The sequence below is a fragment of the Anser brachyrhynchus genome (genome assembly GCF_964034855.1).
Source record: "Anser brachyrhynchus genome assembly, chromosome: 14".
In the NCBI taxonomy this organism is placed as follows: domain Eukaryota; kingdom Metazoa; phylum Chordata; class Aves; order Anseriformes; family Anatidae; genus Anser; species Anser brachyrhynchus.
Genome location: NC_137709.1, coordinates 19,429,043 through 19,447,886, shown reverse-complemented (window position 1 = coordinate 19,447,886; position 18,844 = coordinate 19,429,043). Strand labels below are relative to the sequence as shown.

General features: G+C 37.0%; 1 protein-coding gene across 8 annotated transcripts in view; it reads right to left on the bottom strand.

Annotated features, from left to right (window-relative positions):
* The window catches only part of ATP10B (ATPase phospholipid transporting 10B (putative)), a 156,107-nt gene that overhangs the window by 134,811 nt on the left and 2,452 nt on the right, over positions 1–18,844 (bottom strand). For 2 of the 8 annotated variants that reach the window (XM_080554974.1, XM_080554975.1), the window contains exon 1: positions 7,584–8,923. The exons of 3 other annotated variants lie outside the window; for them this stretch is intronic. Coding sequence is in view for 1 of the 5 variants with exons in the window: in XM_080554968.1 (XP_080411094.1) it covers positions 7,072–7,118 (47 nt within the window). In the remaining 4 variants the exon portion in view is untranslated. Of the gene's footprint in view, positions 1–7,071; positions 7,242–7,583; positions 8,928–18,844 lie in introns of those variants that run through there. 3 more of the 8 variants (XM_080554968.1, XM_080554972.1, XM_080554969.1) reach the window with 3 other exon arrangements.

The following is an 18,844-nucleotide window of genomic DNA, read 5'->3' as shown; positions in this document are numbered from 1 at the left end:
TTGAAGAAAATAAGTAAGTCTATGGACTGTAACATGGAAACTTTAAAACATCCTCCTCTTCCAGTAAAGTTCTCTGTGACATGGAAGTAAGTCGCCCAGTTCTATGAGCCCACCACATCTGCATAATAGCATTTGAACAGAGAATAACAAGATGCTTTCCTTTCCCTTTTAAGCCTATCTCTAATTAATGACCTCTTCAAAGGATTTACACTTCTTTTCTTGCTCTTGCAACTTTCATTAAATCTGGCAGACTGGTTTCTTGCGCTGTAACTCATGAGAACCGGACTGCATTTAAAAATGGAAAAACATTGTCAGCACATTAAGCCCTGAGCTAGACTTGCTTTTCAGTCAGCAACTGGAGATCTTAATAAACCCTCTATAGCAAACTTTCTAGAAATTTATGAAAAGCTGCAGATATACTTTGGTGTTAGAAACTCAGTGAGGAGGATGGGACAGAGAATATCATCATGACGGTTGTGCAACTACTAAACACACAGTGGTGTTAATAATCCTACCATTTAATAAGTATTGAACAATATTATATATTAGGAACATATTTAAGTTTTATTCCTATATTTAAGTAACTTTTAATATAAACTACACAAAAACAATTTTAATCTTTCTGCAGGCCTGCATGTCAGAAAGACTATGTCATCTTAGGCACTGTGCAATGAAAGGCACTGACGACATTCATTTTCATTAGTATTTTATCTTATACTTTCAACTTCCTAGCTTGTCCCTTTTCCAAGGAAAAGGGAAACTAGCTACAGGACTTTTTAATATGAAGATTGCATTGCTAACATATTTCCAGGCCTTCTGCGCCTTATCTTGCCCTGATTGTGGTAACTAGCAATCTGCTGTTATGAAGTGGCCTCAGCAACGATTGTAAAACCACATAACCCATGAGCCAACAGTCTCCAAAAAACATGGATGTGACCCTCTTGATCAGTGAAGAACACATTGTAGGCTGAAGGTACCAGGCACTTCTGTACCAACTGTGTGTTCACAAAATTCTACAAGCCTCTGTCCTATAGCCTTCAAGATTTAAAAGCCTCAAAGAGAAAAGGGAAACTACAAAAACAGGAAAAGTCTTGATGCCAGGTGAAACTGATGAATCATGTTAAAAGACATCTAAGATACTAGTCACTGCCTCATTTGTCATTGTATTTTTTTTACTGTCTTAATTTCTCAATAGCTGTCAGTATTTAAATATTCAAAACCTCAATATTTCACATATCCTCACAAAGAACAAAAACCTTCACAACAGATGACATCTAAAAATCAACACAACAATAAAATCTGTTAACAAAAGAGCTTTATAAAAGAATGGAGGACTGCAGAAAAGTAGTAAGTTAAATAGTCCTAGTAGTAAGTATAATATATCAGATGGAGATGTAAAAACCAAACAATAACATTTATGAGCACCCATTAGACAAATTTAAGACCAAAGGGATTGAGCAGGGCTGAAAGTGTTTTACATTTTTTGCACTGATTTTATTACTTTCATCTGAAACCTCAAGAGGTTAGCAGATCATCAGAAATGGAAGATATAAGATTTCAAGAGATGACGTGAAATGTTGCTTGAACTTGAAAAGCTAGAAAATGTGCTACCTGCTTATGTTGTGCTTTATGCAGAACTTAAGAAACAGTTTTAATGCAGGTTTTGAAAACAGAAGGAATTTTGGTATTATTTAACGGTAAAAGCCCCTTTCAAATCTAAACAGGAAGATATGCCAACGCCTGCCTATTTGGATTCCCATCGTTGCCAAATTGGAACCAGGCACACTTGTGGAAGATAGGCACCTGAAGACAGCTTGAGTAGTGTCAAAGCATCAACTGTGTCAATTGCAGCAAGAGATCTGTATTGAAATAAGGCAAAGAAGCCAGAGCAGATGTGAGCATGCCATCATAAATATGCTAGGAGCAGTACTTAATTAGAAGATAAGGAAAATGTATTAGTACAGGAAAAATAATGAGCTCATAAAATTAAGTACATTTGACAAAGAAGGATCCTGGGGAGAATACCAAAGGTTACAGGAGGAGCAACAGCAATTTCCAGCCTGAACAATATCTAAGCTTAAGATTTGAATAGAGTTTTTGAAGTTCCTTTACTTAAAATTTAAAACAAAAGGCTTCTTAAGAAGTTCAAGCTATTTTGCTATTCTTCACGTGCGCACTTTGGTTCTTTCTGTTCATACTTTGCTAACAACTCTAACCCTGACTGTCTCTGTTCAAAATTAAAACTCTACGTCTGAAACTCACATTCTCTCCTTAAATTCTTTCCCCAGCTTGTCACAAAGACACTTCTTGGCTTTGGTATTTACTGCTTGGAGTATTACCCTGTATAGGTACTTTATAAAATTGCGCAGCTCAACACAGGACAACTACAATCCACAAAGTCAAGAGAAAACTGAAAAGTCAAGGATGTTATTAGCCACTGGAATTGGTAATAAATATTTTTCATTATTACAAATATTATTTATTATACTTCTATTCCCAGAAAGGTGGAAGACGGGCTAGATCTGACAACATTGATAGTTAAATATTTAACAGTTGCCATGCTTTAAAGCATTTCATTTTTAGTCTTTGGTTGAAAATGCTAACAAATCCATAATATTTTATAGGAATTTTATTCCTCAAAATGGAGACACTCTTAGGAAGCCAGAAACTTCCATCTTTGGTGTATGACATTAATTAGCTAAGTGCTTACCACATCACGATGACAACAACAAAAAAGGTTGATAACATTTTCAGAAACCTGTTTCTGGTCATGCTTGCAAGGCCCACCTTTTTGCCTATATTTTTGGAAGGAGTGGGAGTCCTCTGAAAATTACCTACTTGTTAACTTTTGTTGACATAAGCAGTCGTTTGTTATCATGTATAATTATACTGGGCTGTCAACACCACTCAGAGTCGACAAGAAGCAAGAGGTATTTCTCACAGGGAGGTGCAAGTACTGAGTGTAAAGAATTCATCAAGGAAAATATAAAAAATAAGAAATACATATTTATTTAGAAAGGAAAGCAGAGCTGGACTGTTTCAGCACTGGATTCTGAAAGAACCTTAAAGTGTGTCCAAAACCCTCCGGATGTCAATAAGATTTGGGAAGCAAGATCCCTTCTGTATTCGTGAAAATTCTCAACTTATAAAGCATTGGCTATAAGTCATAATGATCTCAGTGAATTGGATGTCTTTTGCTTTGATCTTTTGGGTCAATCCAAATGCCAGAACTGAAGCCAAATATGTGGCTTGGGAACCTGCAACTAGCAGAAACAGAAGACAGTTTACAAATCCCTGTAAAGAGATTAGTAAAGCCCTGTGTACTTGGCTCTAATCAGAAAGGAAATGCAAAGCCATGATATAAATTACATAGACCAATGGCTTTGGTTAGAAAAAGAGAAAAATAACCCCTGGATGTTTTCTATGAAGGTGTTGCAACCAGTGTGCTCTTTGAAGTTAAATGAAAAGCAAAAACTTTTAATCAAAAACTCAGCAGCATACCATAATCAAGTTACTGCAAACTTGGTCATGCCTGTGCTTTTTGGCTACACAATCTTTGTCCATTGACAATAATGTGAATCTCAACAGTTTGCTGTCAGAAAAAGAACACTGAGAACCAAACCAGTACCTCATTATCACACCCACGTAATTACCCACCAGCATTTTGAAAGCACCTGCTTGCCCTCCTGTGCAAGCCAGCTTCCCAGCTAGACTGAGCAGCATGCTCTGCCCAAAGCTCTCCCAACACTGAAAGGACAAACACACTTGAAAAACACACTTGCAAAATTCCCAACAGTATTTCTGCTTGACCCCTTGTATGACAGAATTATAGCCTTATTTTCCTGTGCCCAACATCCATATAAACTGCTAACAGCAAATCACAGAAAAAGTAATTTTTACATCTGCACTTCCTGCCTTAAATTTTTTACAGTATTACAGAACAGTGACATTAATATTTAACAGTAAGCACTTCTAATGGCACATTATAGAAAGAGACCCTGTCCAACAGAATCCTTTGCTGCAAAACATCTGAATAAGAGCTCAGAAGTAAATTTGCCAACTGCAAGCTAAGACCATGATTTTATTTCCTTCAGCTATTATTAGCAGATTAAAAAAAGCCACCATACACCTCCCTCCCAAGAAACCAACCAACAAAACCCAACAACCTTCCACCCTCAAACCTAACACATTGATTTCCATATTTCAGGATCAGTTACACTGAAAAATTTGGCAAGTGCTCCACGAAAACAGTAACTAAATTAAATATCCTTACTATGCTTGAAAATATTTATTTTATAACAACCCATCTGTTTCAGTTATGTTATTATGAAGTAAGGTACCACTCAACAAGTACAGAGTAGCAGCATAAATCCAATATTTGTTTAGAATTTCACTCAGAGCTGAAGCCTGCAAATGTTTTATTCAGCTAGTTCTCAAGGCGTGTTCAGATAAATGGCTAGTGGAATTGTAACCATCCATTACATGGCTCAGTCTTTTGGAAATTTCCTTCTCTAGAAAGCAGTAGCTTAAACCACAGGGAGACTGAAAGAGTAAGGGCGTCTCTAAGGGGAGCTTGATCCTTGTGTATCTTAGAGAGGGAGATCTCAAGCCGCTACACTGCGAGAACAGCATCAGCCAGTTGCCTCCAAACATAGGTGCATGCCTAATTATGTCACTGTTGCAGCTTTGTGTTTTCCCAAAACCTTTCATTTTATTATCTGTTAAAAACAACAACAAAAAAACACACCACAAAAACAAAACATCAGAGCAGGCAGATCTGTTCTAGCTTCAAGTCTGTTTAAAAAAAGAATAAAATTCACATCTTGTCTATGGCCTGCCTGCTTGCTGGATTGATCTTCAGTTTTATGCCTGTCCATTCAGCATCTTGCATGTTTGTAAGCAGCAGAGGAATGGCTCGTCAGCAGATCCCTAGCTGCATGACTCAGTGACAGCTAGTAACAGGGAGGAACGAGAACAGGACTTCTGTGAAAGTTTCCTTAAAAAACTGAATTCAGCCCAGGGTGAACTCTCTGCAAAACTCACTTGTAGAGAAAACAAATACTCCATGCAAGGAAGGCTGTGAAAATCTCATTAGCTAAGCCAAGCACAGCATCAGCACTTGCAGGCATTCACTGCTGTATCTCCAGCCACTCTAATCACTGAGGCTTCACACATTTGCACATAGGAAGCCAATTTAAATTCCACTGAGAGTTGGGCCAGGAATCAGATATCAAACCTGACTATGGAGCTATCACACTTTGCAGGCAGCACTTACTTTTTCAACAGTATAAACACAAGATTAATGAAGATAACTGCTGCAGGTGAATCCAGGCCCTGACACAACAGACTGGAAGTTGCTCATGTCTCTGCTTTTTTGCTCAGACCATTAAGCAGGGCAGGGGGCATCTTATGAGAGGCATTTTCTGATCTGAACATTTCAGGGATTCTTAGAGACTGCCGAACTTAACGCATTAGCTCCATCCTCAACACTGGGAAACGTTCTTTCCCCTAAATAATTATATTTAGCACAAGCCTTGCATTCAACACTACCTTCCACAAGATCTTCAACATTTTTGCTTCTACAAAGATCTGAGCTTGAGGAACCTATTCTGTATATGGGTAACAAATTATCTTTCCAAAAAGCTTTGCTTATTATAAAGAAATATAATAGTGGGAGAAATCTGCTCTGATTTTAAGTTTGCTTTTCTATTCCAAGGGATTTCATAGCCTCTCTTTCCAAGCTGTAGGATTTATTCTGAATACAATTTTTATCTTTTGTAGCCAGAGGTTATATCTGTAAAATGCTCTCTCTTCATACTCTGCTCTTGCCACTTCTCCAGATTACTAATGCTTCTAGTTTCTGAAGTTATATTTGGCAATTGCTGGACTACAGTTATACCTGCTGATGCAAGTGCCTGGAGGGGAACCCACTTGGCCCAATGGCTCCTCACAGCTGTGGCAGGAAACCTGCAGCCCCTCACTGTATGGCACAGTGGAGCTCAGGACTCTTTATATGCAAACAGTGCTGTGCTGTAGGGGTAGAGTGACCCTGCCCATGGGCCTGGCCCACTGAGGATCCCAGACCACACAGCCACAGTCCTAGGGCAGAAGCAGAAACAACACTGAAGGAACGATGAAAGTCAAACCAAGAGCAAGGGGCAGCTTCTGGGGTTTCTTCTAAGCATTTCTTTTCATATTGTTAATATTCAAAACTGAGAGGGATTAGTATCACCTTAGAGAGAAATTGAAAGAGGCATATGAAAAAAATTATATTCTGTGCAGGCTGGCTTAGACAGGTGAAGCAACCAGCATAATCAGAACTAACTGCTTGGAGCTGTACCAAGCAAGCTTCCTCGAGACTGCTAGCTTTAAAAGAATTAGATGGACCTTTCCCCAAGTAGGATTTTTCTACTGGCTTCCCTTAAAATAATTAGCTTGTGACATACGGATGTCACAGACATTTCTGGCATTTGTTGCAGTATGATGCACAACACACTTTAAGACTCCAGGTGCTTGTCAGGCAGGGTGAAATACTGGACAGAGAGGTGCTTGATGCAGTCGTGCTTGTTCTACAGTATGCAGCATAGGGCACAGTAGGAGACAAATTATCAGACTGAAGGGATCAATGGTACACTCTGTTTTTCAATAGTTATCTTTTTAATAAGCAGGGCCAAATTTTTAACAGAATTCCCCTTTTAATTAGCATAATTAGCTCCGCTATTTTTTTAAAAGTCTAATCAAGTAACAAGACAACGAAGAGCATTGTGCTGTAGTTTCCTGTGCACAGAGAACAATGATAAGAATGGTTCAAACGCCCTCAGACAAATCTGTTAACTAAGGCATTTTTTTCAGCACCTATCCTTTTCACTTCTGAGATATTTCTTTCCCTTCAAGAGAGAAACTAAAACCCCTCTGCTTATGTTATTAACCAAAATTTCTCAGTCACCAGACTGAGTTTTTATTTGAGTATACAGAGTAAAAATGCACACCATATACTTTAACAATAGCAAAGCTCTGTTTTGAAGTCTCTGCCATCACCTAGGACCCTTATTGATCCTATTTAGGATTCACCTGAAAAATGTCTTCTGCAAGGAATCCAAACACATCTTGAGCTGCATTTTGTCACAGAGTTGCACCAAAGTCTCCAATTGTAAGTCAGGAGCTTTCCTACTGTTCCTAGCTATTCCAACGAGCACTACCAACAAACATACCTGGCTTCAAAGTTTGTGCTCTAGAACTACCTGTGGCAGACAGAAAAACAAAAAGCTTCAGAGGACTGTTTCACAGAAGAAGCTGATTAACCTATCCTTTAGATTACCCAGTAAAACCACTTCCGGTTTGTTTCTTTCAGCAAAATACTGTTTTCCAAGAATGGGTATTAGAAAACAACTTATCATTTGCCTATTTTTTTTTCTTCCATTGAAAAAGAAGAAATTTTATTTCAAGGGAGGCAAAATTTAAACTCCCTAGCAGTTTTATTTTCCTCCCTAGAATTGCAGAGTTGTTTCAGTGTAGGAAAATTAATGAGAAAATTATAGAAAAAACGCTAAGCTAATTCCACTCCCATTACAAGCCCTGCTTACCAGAGAAGTGTAACTGGGTGAACAGCATTCAAGCAGCCAGAGATCACACCAAACGAGTGAGGCTGGCTGGGTTCCTTGGCTCAACAGGCTTCAGCTGGAGGATTAGCTTGGCCCAAAGCAGCAGAGCCTCTCACCCACAGGTTCTCACCATGCCCCAGCTGCCCCAGAAACCCCCAGCCCTAATGTGCTCTAGGGTATAGCCACCAACAGAGGCAATTAAGAGCACAGGTTCACCTCCTGCTCCAGGGCTACATTTCTAATTAAATGTTGTTCACAGTCAGCAGCTTTCCAACAACACCCTCTATTATACACAATGACTGCCATTAAAATAGTGCTTGCTAACTATTAGGGTGTTCATCATCACTTCATTAACGTTTTTTTCTTCCCGTATAAGATAAAATTATAGGCATTGGAATAAGAGATGGAACATGATTAAACTTATAAATAAATCCATGGTGATTCACTTCAAGCAAAGACAGCAATCTGTTAATGACTTGCAATTCTATGCTATGGATTGGGAATAACCTCTAAGTTTATGAATAACTATATAATAACTGAGAAGAAAAGTTAGCTGCTTTTAACTCTATAGCCAAATCCCTATTGATAGACATAACTTTTGACAATGTCTTGAAACCTGCCTTCTTAGGAATATTGCAAGTAATTTTTTTTAGTAAACTGAGGTTGCAATTAAAGAAAAAAAGAACAAAATATCTACAGCTTGCATTACAGAATAGCTTTTCAGACAATTCAAATATTTGTTTTAAAAAAGCAAACTGCACTATGGCTGTTTGTTACATCAACTAATAAGTCACCACATCACATTCAGTTAATTACCAATTGTTCATTTTCCAAAGCTAAGTTTGAATTAATTATCAGAACTCTCATTAAACTGTGTCTGTCACATCAGACATCACATTAAAAATTACACAGGAGCAGGAAGGGATCCACTACTATCGGTGGATCAAGCGGACAACCAGACCTCTCCCTGTGCACCACAGGATAGAGGCAGCATAAGTCAAAATCTCCAAAATAAAAAGCAGATCATTTCATAGTTTCAAATACTATAGATTTTCAGTTGTGCTCATAAACCTTTCATGTTGTAACCTGTGTGAAACAATTTCTCTCTCACTGAAAAATGTGATTTTGAAGTCTGTAGAGCAAGATGATAATATTTAAACAGAAGATTTTAAAACAAATACAAGACAGTTACAGTTGATAAAGTAAATACCTATTTTATGTATTTATTGTTATAAAGTTACAAACATATGAAAGAACTCCCGCCACTAGAGTTGCCTGGATATTTTCTGCTATTTTTTGAATTACTACTCAGAAATCACAGGTTTTTCAGACAAACTGGTAAGATCAGTTGTGATAAGCTTTCAAGCTCAATATGACTACAAAGTCAAAATTCTAGGTAGCATAATAAGATATAGAACTTATTTAAATGATAAATTTCAATTTTTAACAACACTTTGCAATTTAACTTAAAATATACTTTGAAGGTACGGCAGAAATGTCTAAAAAACCATTTTAGCTAAGCCTATGCAAGTTTACAAGGTTTTTTGTTTATTTATTTCTGATAATTTTCTGCCCCACTTCAGAATGAGGAAAATATTTCACCTTGTGATGCTAAGCCAGCTAGTCCCAAAGTAACCTTTAGATGACAAGCACTACTCTAAAGCTCCTCCCTTGTTCAAGGTGAGAAAACTGGAAAGAAGAAGCGTTTTGGCAAGGTGAACTGCCGAAACAGCTTGAGGCAGTGGCAGCTGCTCAACAGAACACAGCCGTATTCATTTCTGCTCCCTGCCAAATATATCGGAAGAAATAAAGAAAGATAACAGGACAGAATGAATTAGTAGATCTAAACAAACAGACTTACCCCACTCTAAACACTCTTCAACTTCCCTCGACAGTGTTTTTAAAATTAAATATACAGAAGTCAAACAAGCAAGATAGTAAGTAGCACTGTCACAATAATAGACACTGGTGTGGGCAAAGAGGAGATCGAGATGATGGTTTGATTTAGATATTCTTGGTATAGAAACTTGAACAAATCAGTATCAAAAATACCGAGTAAGCTAGAGTAGGTTTATTTATTAGTTATTAATCAGCTAAGTTGCTTGCTAATATGCACACAGAAAACTTAACTTTGGCAGAAGGTATTTGGAATACAAAACACCTCTCCCCAAAGCAAAGCAAAAAAAAAAAAAAGAAAAAAAAAGCTTAAAACCATTAAGTGTTATGATCTGCTCTATACATTGCTGAAATCTTTAAAAGATACCTATTTTTAATTCTAGCTAAAATTCTTCAGATTTTTAATTTTAAGGATTTAATATCAGTGGCACATTCAGCAATAACGCAGGAAACAATTTCAGATGAACATAATGAACTGCAGACTCTAAACAGATAATAGAAATTGAGGACCCTATTATCAGAAAAGTTAAGCCCAAACCAATGTAATACACAGTTACTTATACGTAAAGAACTGTTCTACCCTTGTAATGAAAATTTTGTTACAAGGCAACTTGTTGTGCAACTTTATGCACCGCCTCCCAAATATAGCTCAATGCAGAGCCTGAGAAGCGTGTATCATATCATTGTGCTGCCAGAGAATAATACAGGAGGAAAACCTCAACACCATCATAAACATTAAAATAGACCATATTTGTATACTTGATCATACTGGGGTCCAAGTCAGATGGTAATTTTGATACCCACCGGTCAAAATCAAAACTGGTGTGCTACTGTATAACAGTATAACGTAGTTCAGTCTATACAACAAACTGCATATAAACTCTAGACAATTACCAGGAGTTTGATGGCAGAATAAAATTGAGACTCAAAAAGAAAGTGACAGCCAAGTCACTGATGAGAGAAAAGTGGAAATGGAAGCCAAAGACCTGAACTTTCAGATCTTCTTTAGAGACATTTTACCTTCAGATCAACTTAGGGTCAAATTACTACCAATGTTATTTGTAAGCATAAAAACTGAAAAAACATTATCAGGTTGTCTTGGATAAAGCTCAGCTCTTCCTGCAATTTGGAAACTCTCTAAGGGGACTTTATAGTTTCCTGCTCAATTCATCTTTTTGGATTTTAATGAGCTTTGATATGCACAAAAGTAAGCATATGCTTTTTTGTAACACCAACTGCAATAACTACAAATACAGCCTTTGTCAATAAGCCAATTTAAATCATTGCATAAATATAGTCTAGTTGTTGGGCTTCATTTAGCTTCCCATTTCTAGCGAAATAACTGCCATGCCTCCTTCAAGGAGGCAATTTGCACCAATTTACCCTGAAGGCTGCTAAGGAGACTTCATCATCCCTCTAACTGACTTGCCAACTCTGTCAGAGTAAAACACCATTTTTCTATTCTGCAAACGTAGAAGAGCACAAAGAATAATTTGTTCTGAGAAACAATTCTCCAGGACATTCCAAGAATGTCTTGTTTGATATAATATAATTTGTGCCCAAAGGAGCAGAGGGTAAATGTCTTTCCATCCAATATTTTTAAAACAAGTTTTTCTCTGCGAAACACATCATTGGTGGCAGCAAATGTAACTCATATCCTCCCCAGCCCAAGAACTATTTTCATTCAACTACCTCTATTCCACCTAAATATCATATTAATATAGATCAAACTGAGAAAAATAGTATGTTAAAATCTGGAGAGGAAGCAGTTTCTACTGTTCAGTGCTGCTGTGAGTTTCTTTGTACAAAGAACTCAAATAGAGCTAACAATTTTTTTTTTACATTCCCTGTAATGTAAAAAAAAAAAAAAAAAAAAAAGTGATGCCCATAAAGAGAAAGATGAAAGACTAAGAGCGAAGAAATGACTTATTTAGAACACTACCCATGTTTTTCCATTCAGTTAAGCACAGTTGTGGAAAGAGTCCAGCGACCCAGGTTTTTGTCTTTTAGTCATGACCTCTTTGAAGACCTCCCAAACAGAAGAAAAATCCTCATACCTCAGAAAATGTGGACATTATCAGAGGATGAGTGAAAAGAGGCATGGGAGGAAATCAGAGGTAGGGACATACTGACAGACAAGAAGAGAAGCAAGAGTCCTGTCAGAGTAAATATACCATACCATATGCGTGTTTATGATGACATGTATCCTCTGAACAGGGCTGCTGAATCAGTGTGGAGTAAGGAGTGGTGTTTAAAAAGCAATAATCCTGGATTGTGTGTGTGAGGTCCTATAATCAGGGCAAGTTTTCCCTGAAGACAATATAACCCATAAATGTTAACAGTTTGGAAGAACTGGGTTCTAACTTTTTGGAGTGGCTCAGCATGAAGCCGTAACTGCTAAGCATGACGTTGTTTGGAAGGATCTCTCTCAAATGAGTGCAACTCAAAATCTTTGATTTTTCCATCACAAAGCAGTCAAATTACATTGGAATAAACATATTAGTCTGTGAATTTGAAAGCTTGAGCCACACACTAAAATTTAGCGAAAGAAGCAAAAATATTTGTGCTTAGATGTTTTGAAAGTGTGACTCAAAAATTGATTTCCCCAAACTGAGTACCTGAATTTGGTATTTCAACACTCCCATGTTGCCTCAGCATTTTTTCCTGCTAATCACTAGTATTAATATAGAAATAGAAATAATAGAAGTATAAATTTTTATAGAAGAAAAAATTTCCTATGCAACAATAAACCTATTCATTTAATGTTTCAATGCTAAGACCCACAGAAATCTTTTTTACAAGATAAGCTAAAAAATTCATTAGAATATACTTGACTGTCTTTCAATTATTTTCTTTCAATTTTGCTTTCAATTATTTTGTCTTTTCTTCTCAATTATTTTTTTTTTCATCTAATCACTTAAAATCAGGCAAATAAGATCTATAAAATCAGTTCTCGATATAAGCATGCCTCAGTTATTTAATTCAGGTTGGACAAAATCATTGTTGCAAGTGTTCCCTCCCTAAGTCATACAGATTGTGGGCACTGCAGGGGTCAAGCAGACAGGAAAGGTATACTGGCCATCCATCCCTAGGAGTACAGAAGGTAGACTTTAAGCACTTTTTAAAAAAGTTTGCCTGTTAATGTTTGTAGCTTAGCCCCTGTATTTTCCATTGACTTTGTCACTTCTGTGCCTATGCAGTGTGTACATAGAGCAAGACAAATTGCAGTTCGGCTGTGGCTTCATCTGGGATGGAAACAAATTGGAACTCTCTCACGCTAGTGAGTTGCTGACAACAAAGCCTTCACAGTCAAAGAGACCTGACTGTTTATATAACAAACATATTGATATAAATGTAGGCACCAAAGTAAGCCAGAATAAATCATTCATCCATGAAATAATGCATCAGAAACACACTAACAACTAACCTAAAGAAATATTGAGAGAAGCTTTCTATATTTAAAGAATGTGCAAGATGAATGTTTCAATTAGATTAAAACCAGCAACTATTACTCAATTTATCATATACAGTGACTACTTAGAGACTGAGTGGATGAGAAAAAGGACTGATCTTAAAGCTAGTGTCATTTAAAGCTTATCTGTTTTTAGGAAGATAGTGAAGAGAATATGCTGTTTTCTAGAAATCATTTTAAGGTCAAATAATTCTGGCCACATTTTTCCCAAGAGTAAATGCTCTTTTCACTAGAAATGCACCAGAATTGAATTTGGCCTACAGGGCCCACTGATGAAAATAAGAGTATTTCAACCTGACTTACGTGGACATTATAGAAAACCACCTTTTTATATACACAGCAGAGAACTTCAGCGAACTTAATCCCCATGGAGATTACATGGAGATAGTTTATTGCTATAGCAGGTGCTTCCCCCCTGCTCCCCCCAAAAATCTTCCAGAAATCAATTACAGCCATTGAAGAATAAAAGCACGAAACTCTCATGTGAAACAAGCCTGGAGAAATTTATCCCTCTAAAATTGTTAGGCCTCCTTTTTGTTTCCATACATCCTTAAGTATGAAACCATTCCAGTGAGTCACTATAGAAATTTGGCTTTAAGGAATTTAACAGAACATCACCAGAATGATATATATCTTAAAGGCCCAACCTACAATGTGTTTTATAGATAGTTGTATCCTTTCCACATCATTCTATCTAAAGAGCTTAAGAAACACAGAAAGACTATTCTGTAAAAATTTAGAGAAACTAAGGGAGTAATTTCTATAAAATTAAACAGAGCACTCAATGGAGACTTTATGCTCATGGCAGAGAATAATCAAAATGTGACATAGCTATCCAGTATAAAATAAACCCATCACATTTTCTGAATGAGTCTGAATGACCAGAACCATTCATGACTAGTGCTGCTGTCAGTAGGCTATAACGTTTTTGATTCCAGGTGAAAGATTCCCAAAACAGATTTTTATTTTATTTTATTTTACTTTATTTTATTTATATTGTCTAACCACAGTCTTGTGTCTTGCATACTTGTTTCTTTCTTCTTTTTTTTTTTTTTAAATATATTTTACTTGACTTTAGCCAATAAGACTGCTACAGGGAAGATTCCTCTTCTTTTCTGGATAATCTTTTCCATTACTTACAGCACACAGACAGGGGAAATGAGACATGAACATCATAGTCTAGGTTTGCCACACATTTAAGGTAAGTTCTCAGTAAACTAACTTGCACCAATGTCCCTGACTCACTGGCTAGGCCATTTCTGGAATCAGAGATGCATCAGGTATTTCTACACTACTATGTCTCCACAGATACAAAACAAATGGACCTGAAATCTAGTCCTTAAATTATGTATTTCTACGCTTCTTATGGGAGGACCTCAGATGGGGGGACTGCAAGAATGCCTTAAGAGTTGCACACAAACCACAAGGCATGCTCCAGTATAAATCATTAGTGTTATCTTATTAGAGGCATAATCACAACTTCCCAGTAAAATCTGTTCTCTGGTTTCTGCTCAACGTGTCATTGTCATCACTGGCAACCTTTATAGGTTCTTGCCAAGGGTGAATCAAAGATTCACGGTGACAGATACTTCACAGTATTTTGTCTTAGACACTGCAAAACCACAGAGGCTACCATTGGGCAAAATGCTACCTGACAACAACCTAAGCAAAAGGTGAAAGGAGATTTGTGATGAGTATAACTTGGTGCTGCTAATACATATAACGCTGTTTGTGAAGCAGTTTCAACGGTATGTTTCAATTGGTGGCCAAAACAATTCCGAGACTGGAATCGTGGCACCACATTCAGAGACACTGTAATGCATGTCAAAGGCAAGTGGTTTGTGCTGTTTGGATTCACACTGAAAGCAGCAGAAATTATACACTTGTGCTCATTTGTGTACAAAGGCATCCATGATCCTATATCTAATCATTATGTTAAAATTAAGGGGAAAGTTATCACTGAGAACAGAGCATAAAAAAAATGAGTCACATGGAAAGTTTAATTCCAGTAGTGTCTCCAAGTGCAAGACAAACAGGAGACTGCTCTGAGCCTGATCAGCTGTGAGAAACCAGTGACTGAAGGAACATATTGAATGTCTATTTAAGGTATCATAACGAACTCCCAGCTAAGAAATGATCAGACTTATACTGAACAGACACTAGCTGTCAGCATGAAATGAAACAAAATGATGACTAGTATTGAAGAGATGCACATCCTACTAGGAATGTCTGAACGTGGGGAAACGAGTGTGAATACCTGGTCAGAAAGGAAGTCGGACAATGGGTCCATTTCCCTTCTGTCAAGTCCAATCAGCTACTACTATACTGTCAGCATCCAAAAGGTTTTAGCCTTGAAAGAAAATAATGTACATATCAAGTAGTAAGCTTATCAAGAAAAAATACCTGTGTTCAAATATGGAAGAATAAAGGAATGTGCATAAATACCAAAACACAAACAGGAAGTTTGTCTTTTAGATGTGATTAAAAACTCTTAATCAGGTTCCCCAATGTTGCTCAGCTATTTTCCCCTTTTTGTCAGCAAAAGCTGTTGATCACCTACTTATCCCATAATTTAAAAGTCCCAGGATCTGTGACAGAAAGACAACTTACCGCTTCATCTGGAAACCTAGCTTTAAATATCCTTTAACTAATTTACAGGGAAGAAAATTCCTAATAATAAAGGGTATATGTATATTCTTGGAACTCCTGAAAGAAGTAATTAGTTCAGCTGTATTTCAGAGATACTGATTACTACTTCAGCAGACTGTACAGATTACTGAGGATGCTCACAGAAAAATACCAAGGTAAAATTTCTTGCTTAGCCATTGCAATGGCAAGTACTTTACTTCATTGCTCAATTAAAATCAAGATTTCTGAGATTTTCTTTTGCTGAAAAGTATCATTTCTCAATTGCAAGTATTATGAAATATATCACATTAAAACCTCCTAGTTCTGTCTTCAAAATACAGCCAATTATTCATGTGCTTGTGCATATACTGTTTCACTGCTCATGAACATTTTCATATTCAGGTGAATATTGACACCTAATGCGTATTTCTAAAACAGGTTACTTGGAAAGAAGCAAGTTTACCTATGAAAACCACAGCAATGTTGTATTCTCCTTTTTGGAATTATATAGAGTAATAAAAATGTACTGAACAAAAAGCAATGTCTTAAATGCTAGGCGATGGTATTTATAAGCTATAACATCCGCAAGCTATATCATCTTCCTTCCATCTTCATGTTGCTTCTACTGCATAAAAATCCTTCCTGTACTATGTCTTTATGCATACTCTCAGTTTTCAGTTGGAAAAGCAACTTCTTGCTATAACATTGAAACAAAAAGTAGCTGTCATTACTTCTTCAATGCTCAATGTCTTTGCCCCACTGCATTTCTATTTTTTTTTCTCTTTATTACTTCTCTAAGGTAATAATTGAAGAAAAAATCAGTAAATTAACATGTGGCTTGTCATGTAATAGCATCTGTGATGCATGAATAAAAAGACACTTTTGAAACAGACTAAATTATATTTCTGTTTGCCATTTGTTAATTTGGATTTATTAAAAAGTTGCTTAGTTACTACAACCTGTGCCACATAGTCAAGGTGAGATGTGCTCCATGTACCTCACTACTTACTGAAAATAATTTTTGTTATCAGAAGTGGTTCAGTGTACTGGTAACTGCTTATAGGCCTGGAAGCCCATCTATAGGGCATACTTTTCGTAACCATTTTTCAGGTTACAACTTATAAAGGTGAATTTTAAAAATCAAGCTTCTAATCTATAAATAGTGAGTGAATTGCCTCTGCTCTCACCTGTAAGATTTTCATCTTTAATAGTGGAAATGCTAAAGGCAAGCAAGTATGCCAGATATAACCAGCAGAATCAGGGATCTTCATTCCTCAGCCTTAAGCAGATTTTCAGGTAAGGGTTTTCACTTCTTAATCCATTTATTCAAATCCAATTGAATTCAAAATGCAGAGTTAATACCAGCAAGCTGAATGCTAGATGTGTCCTGAAACGCATATAAATGTACTTTGGATGACAAAAATGAAATTCATGAATCTCACCCGTCCCCCGGAGGGGGGAAAAGAAAGCCAAACCAAATTATTTACCATCTAATAAATACTGTTTGGAGAAATCTAAAGAAAGCTTCTACAAAATCATTTCTAAGCATTAATCAGCTAATTGTTTAATGACAAGATATGTGAAGATTCCCCTTGGAGATAACCACTAGCATCACTGAAAGAAGCTGTAAGACAGTAGATACTCTGCTGACATTGAGAGGCAAAAGTACTATACATTTTACTTCAGAACTCATATGTATGAAGCCACCCTGCAAAAACTTTTTAAAGACAGCAAGCTGCAGAGATTTCAACAGAGCTACAGTAACTAGAAGTGTGTATACTCCAGTTTTAGGCATATCACAGAGCTGGCTAGTATGCTCCACTGTAAGGTGGGGTACTTACTCATCTACTTTGGGGAGAAATCTGTGATCATTGCTTTTGTGGGTATAATGCGCTTCAGAGCGGACAGCATTTATGCATGCCCTAAAGATGAAAGGCTTTTTTTTTTTTTTTTTCCCCATCAATTCCAGAGTTGCCTGAAATCAAGATTATTTAGAAAGAGCCTCAGACTTGTTTGAGACTGAGAATGGAAAGCATTCAGACTTGTGGCTAGCAGCGGCTGTGGTCAGCAGCAGTACCCTTCTCGTCATTTGCAAGAGACATTAAGGACCAGGTTTATGAAAACATCATGCTGAGATGTAAAAATCTACAAAAGTAAACTTGCGAGGAATAATTTCCACCATAAAAGAGAATACATTGCAATTTTTTTCTTATTTTGCCTGACAATTTCTTAATGATCCTGAAGGTCATTAAGCTCAGATATTGTTAGAGAACCCTGTAAACTGGGAGAACATCATGCCAGGCAGTGTGCTTTGACATGTGCTGAGTCGAGACTTGTTATATTTCTCCATATATCTAAGCAGCAGAGATTCTGCATTTCATTGGCACAGTCCCCCTAGTACATTATGCCAAGTAGACTTACAGTGCTGTATCATTAATAATGTTTCTGTAGTAGGCACTTATGCTTCTCAGCACACCTACCATTGGGACATATGGTTTATTGCATCAGTCTTATTAGGTTCCAACTTTTACCTACCACGAAAATACCTATTTCTTGTGAATCCACAGATCACAACTTTCCTGTCATTTTTCCACAAGTAATTGCCTGAAACACCACAAGGTACAGTTAAGTATCAGTGTAAATCATCCGGTGGGCAAACTGAAGGAAAAAAGTGGCCCATCTCCTGGCCTCGTCCTGAAGCACAGAACATCCAACACCAGCTGTTTGTTGATAAGAATCAACGTCAGATTTCCCTCAGTCCCTTCCACTTTAACATCATGCAGTCAACTTTCTAAAATTGACCTAAGACTTTAGGCTTATGACCGTTGCCGTGTTATATTGCTACCACAATTATTTCCTCTGTTGTATATTATTTCTTCTCAGTGCATTTAAAAGTGCGTTCAAAAAGAACAATAAGAGAATTATCCTACAAAATAAGAGGTCACAGAAAAGTCTAGCTTCACTTCTATCAGTATTTCTCCCTGAAATTCTTTTCCTATTGAGATATTCATTTACCAGTTACAAACATGGGCTTAGCCCTTTGACAACAACCCAGCTCTGATCAGCGGAGGCATTTAAAACAAACAGCTCAGAATACGGCATGTGAAAGCAGCCAGTTAACTACAGTAAGATCCATTATACTTGTTTTTTTTTTTTTTTTTTTTTTTTTTTTAATATGAACCCTGTATAAGAACAGAACTTGGTACAGCCAGAACCCTTGTCATGAGGCACTTACATATCCATCTCT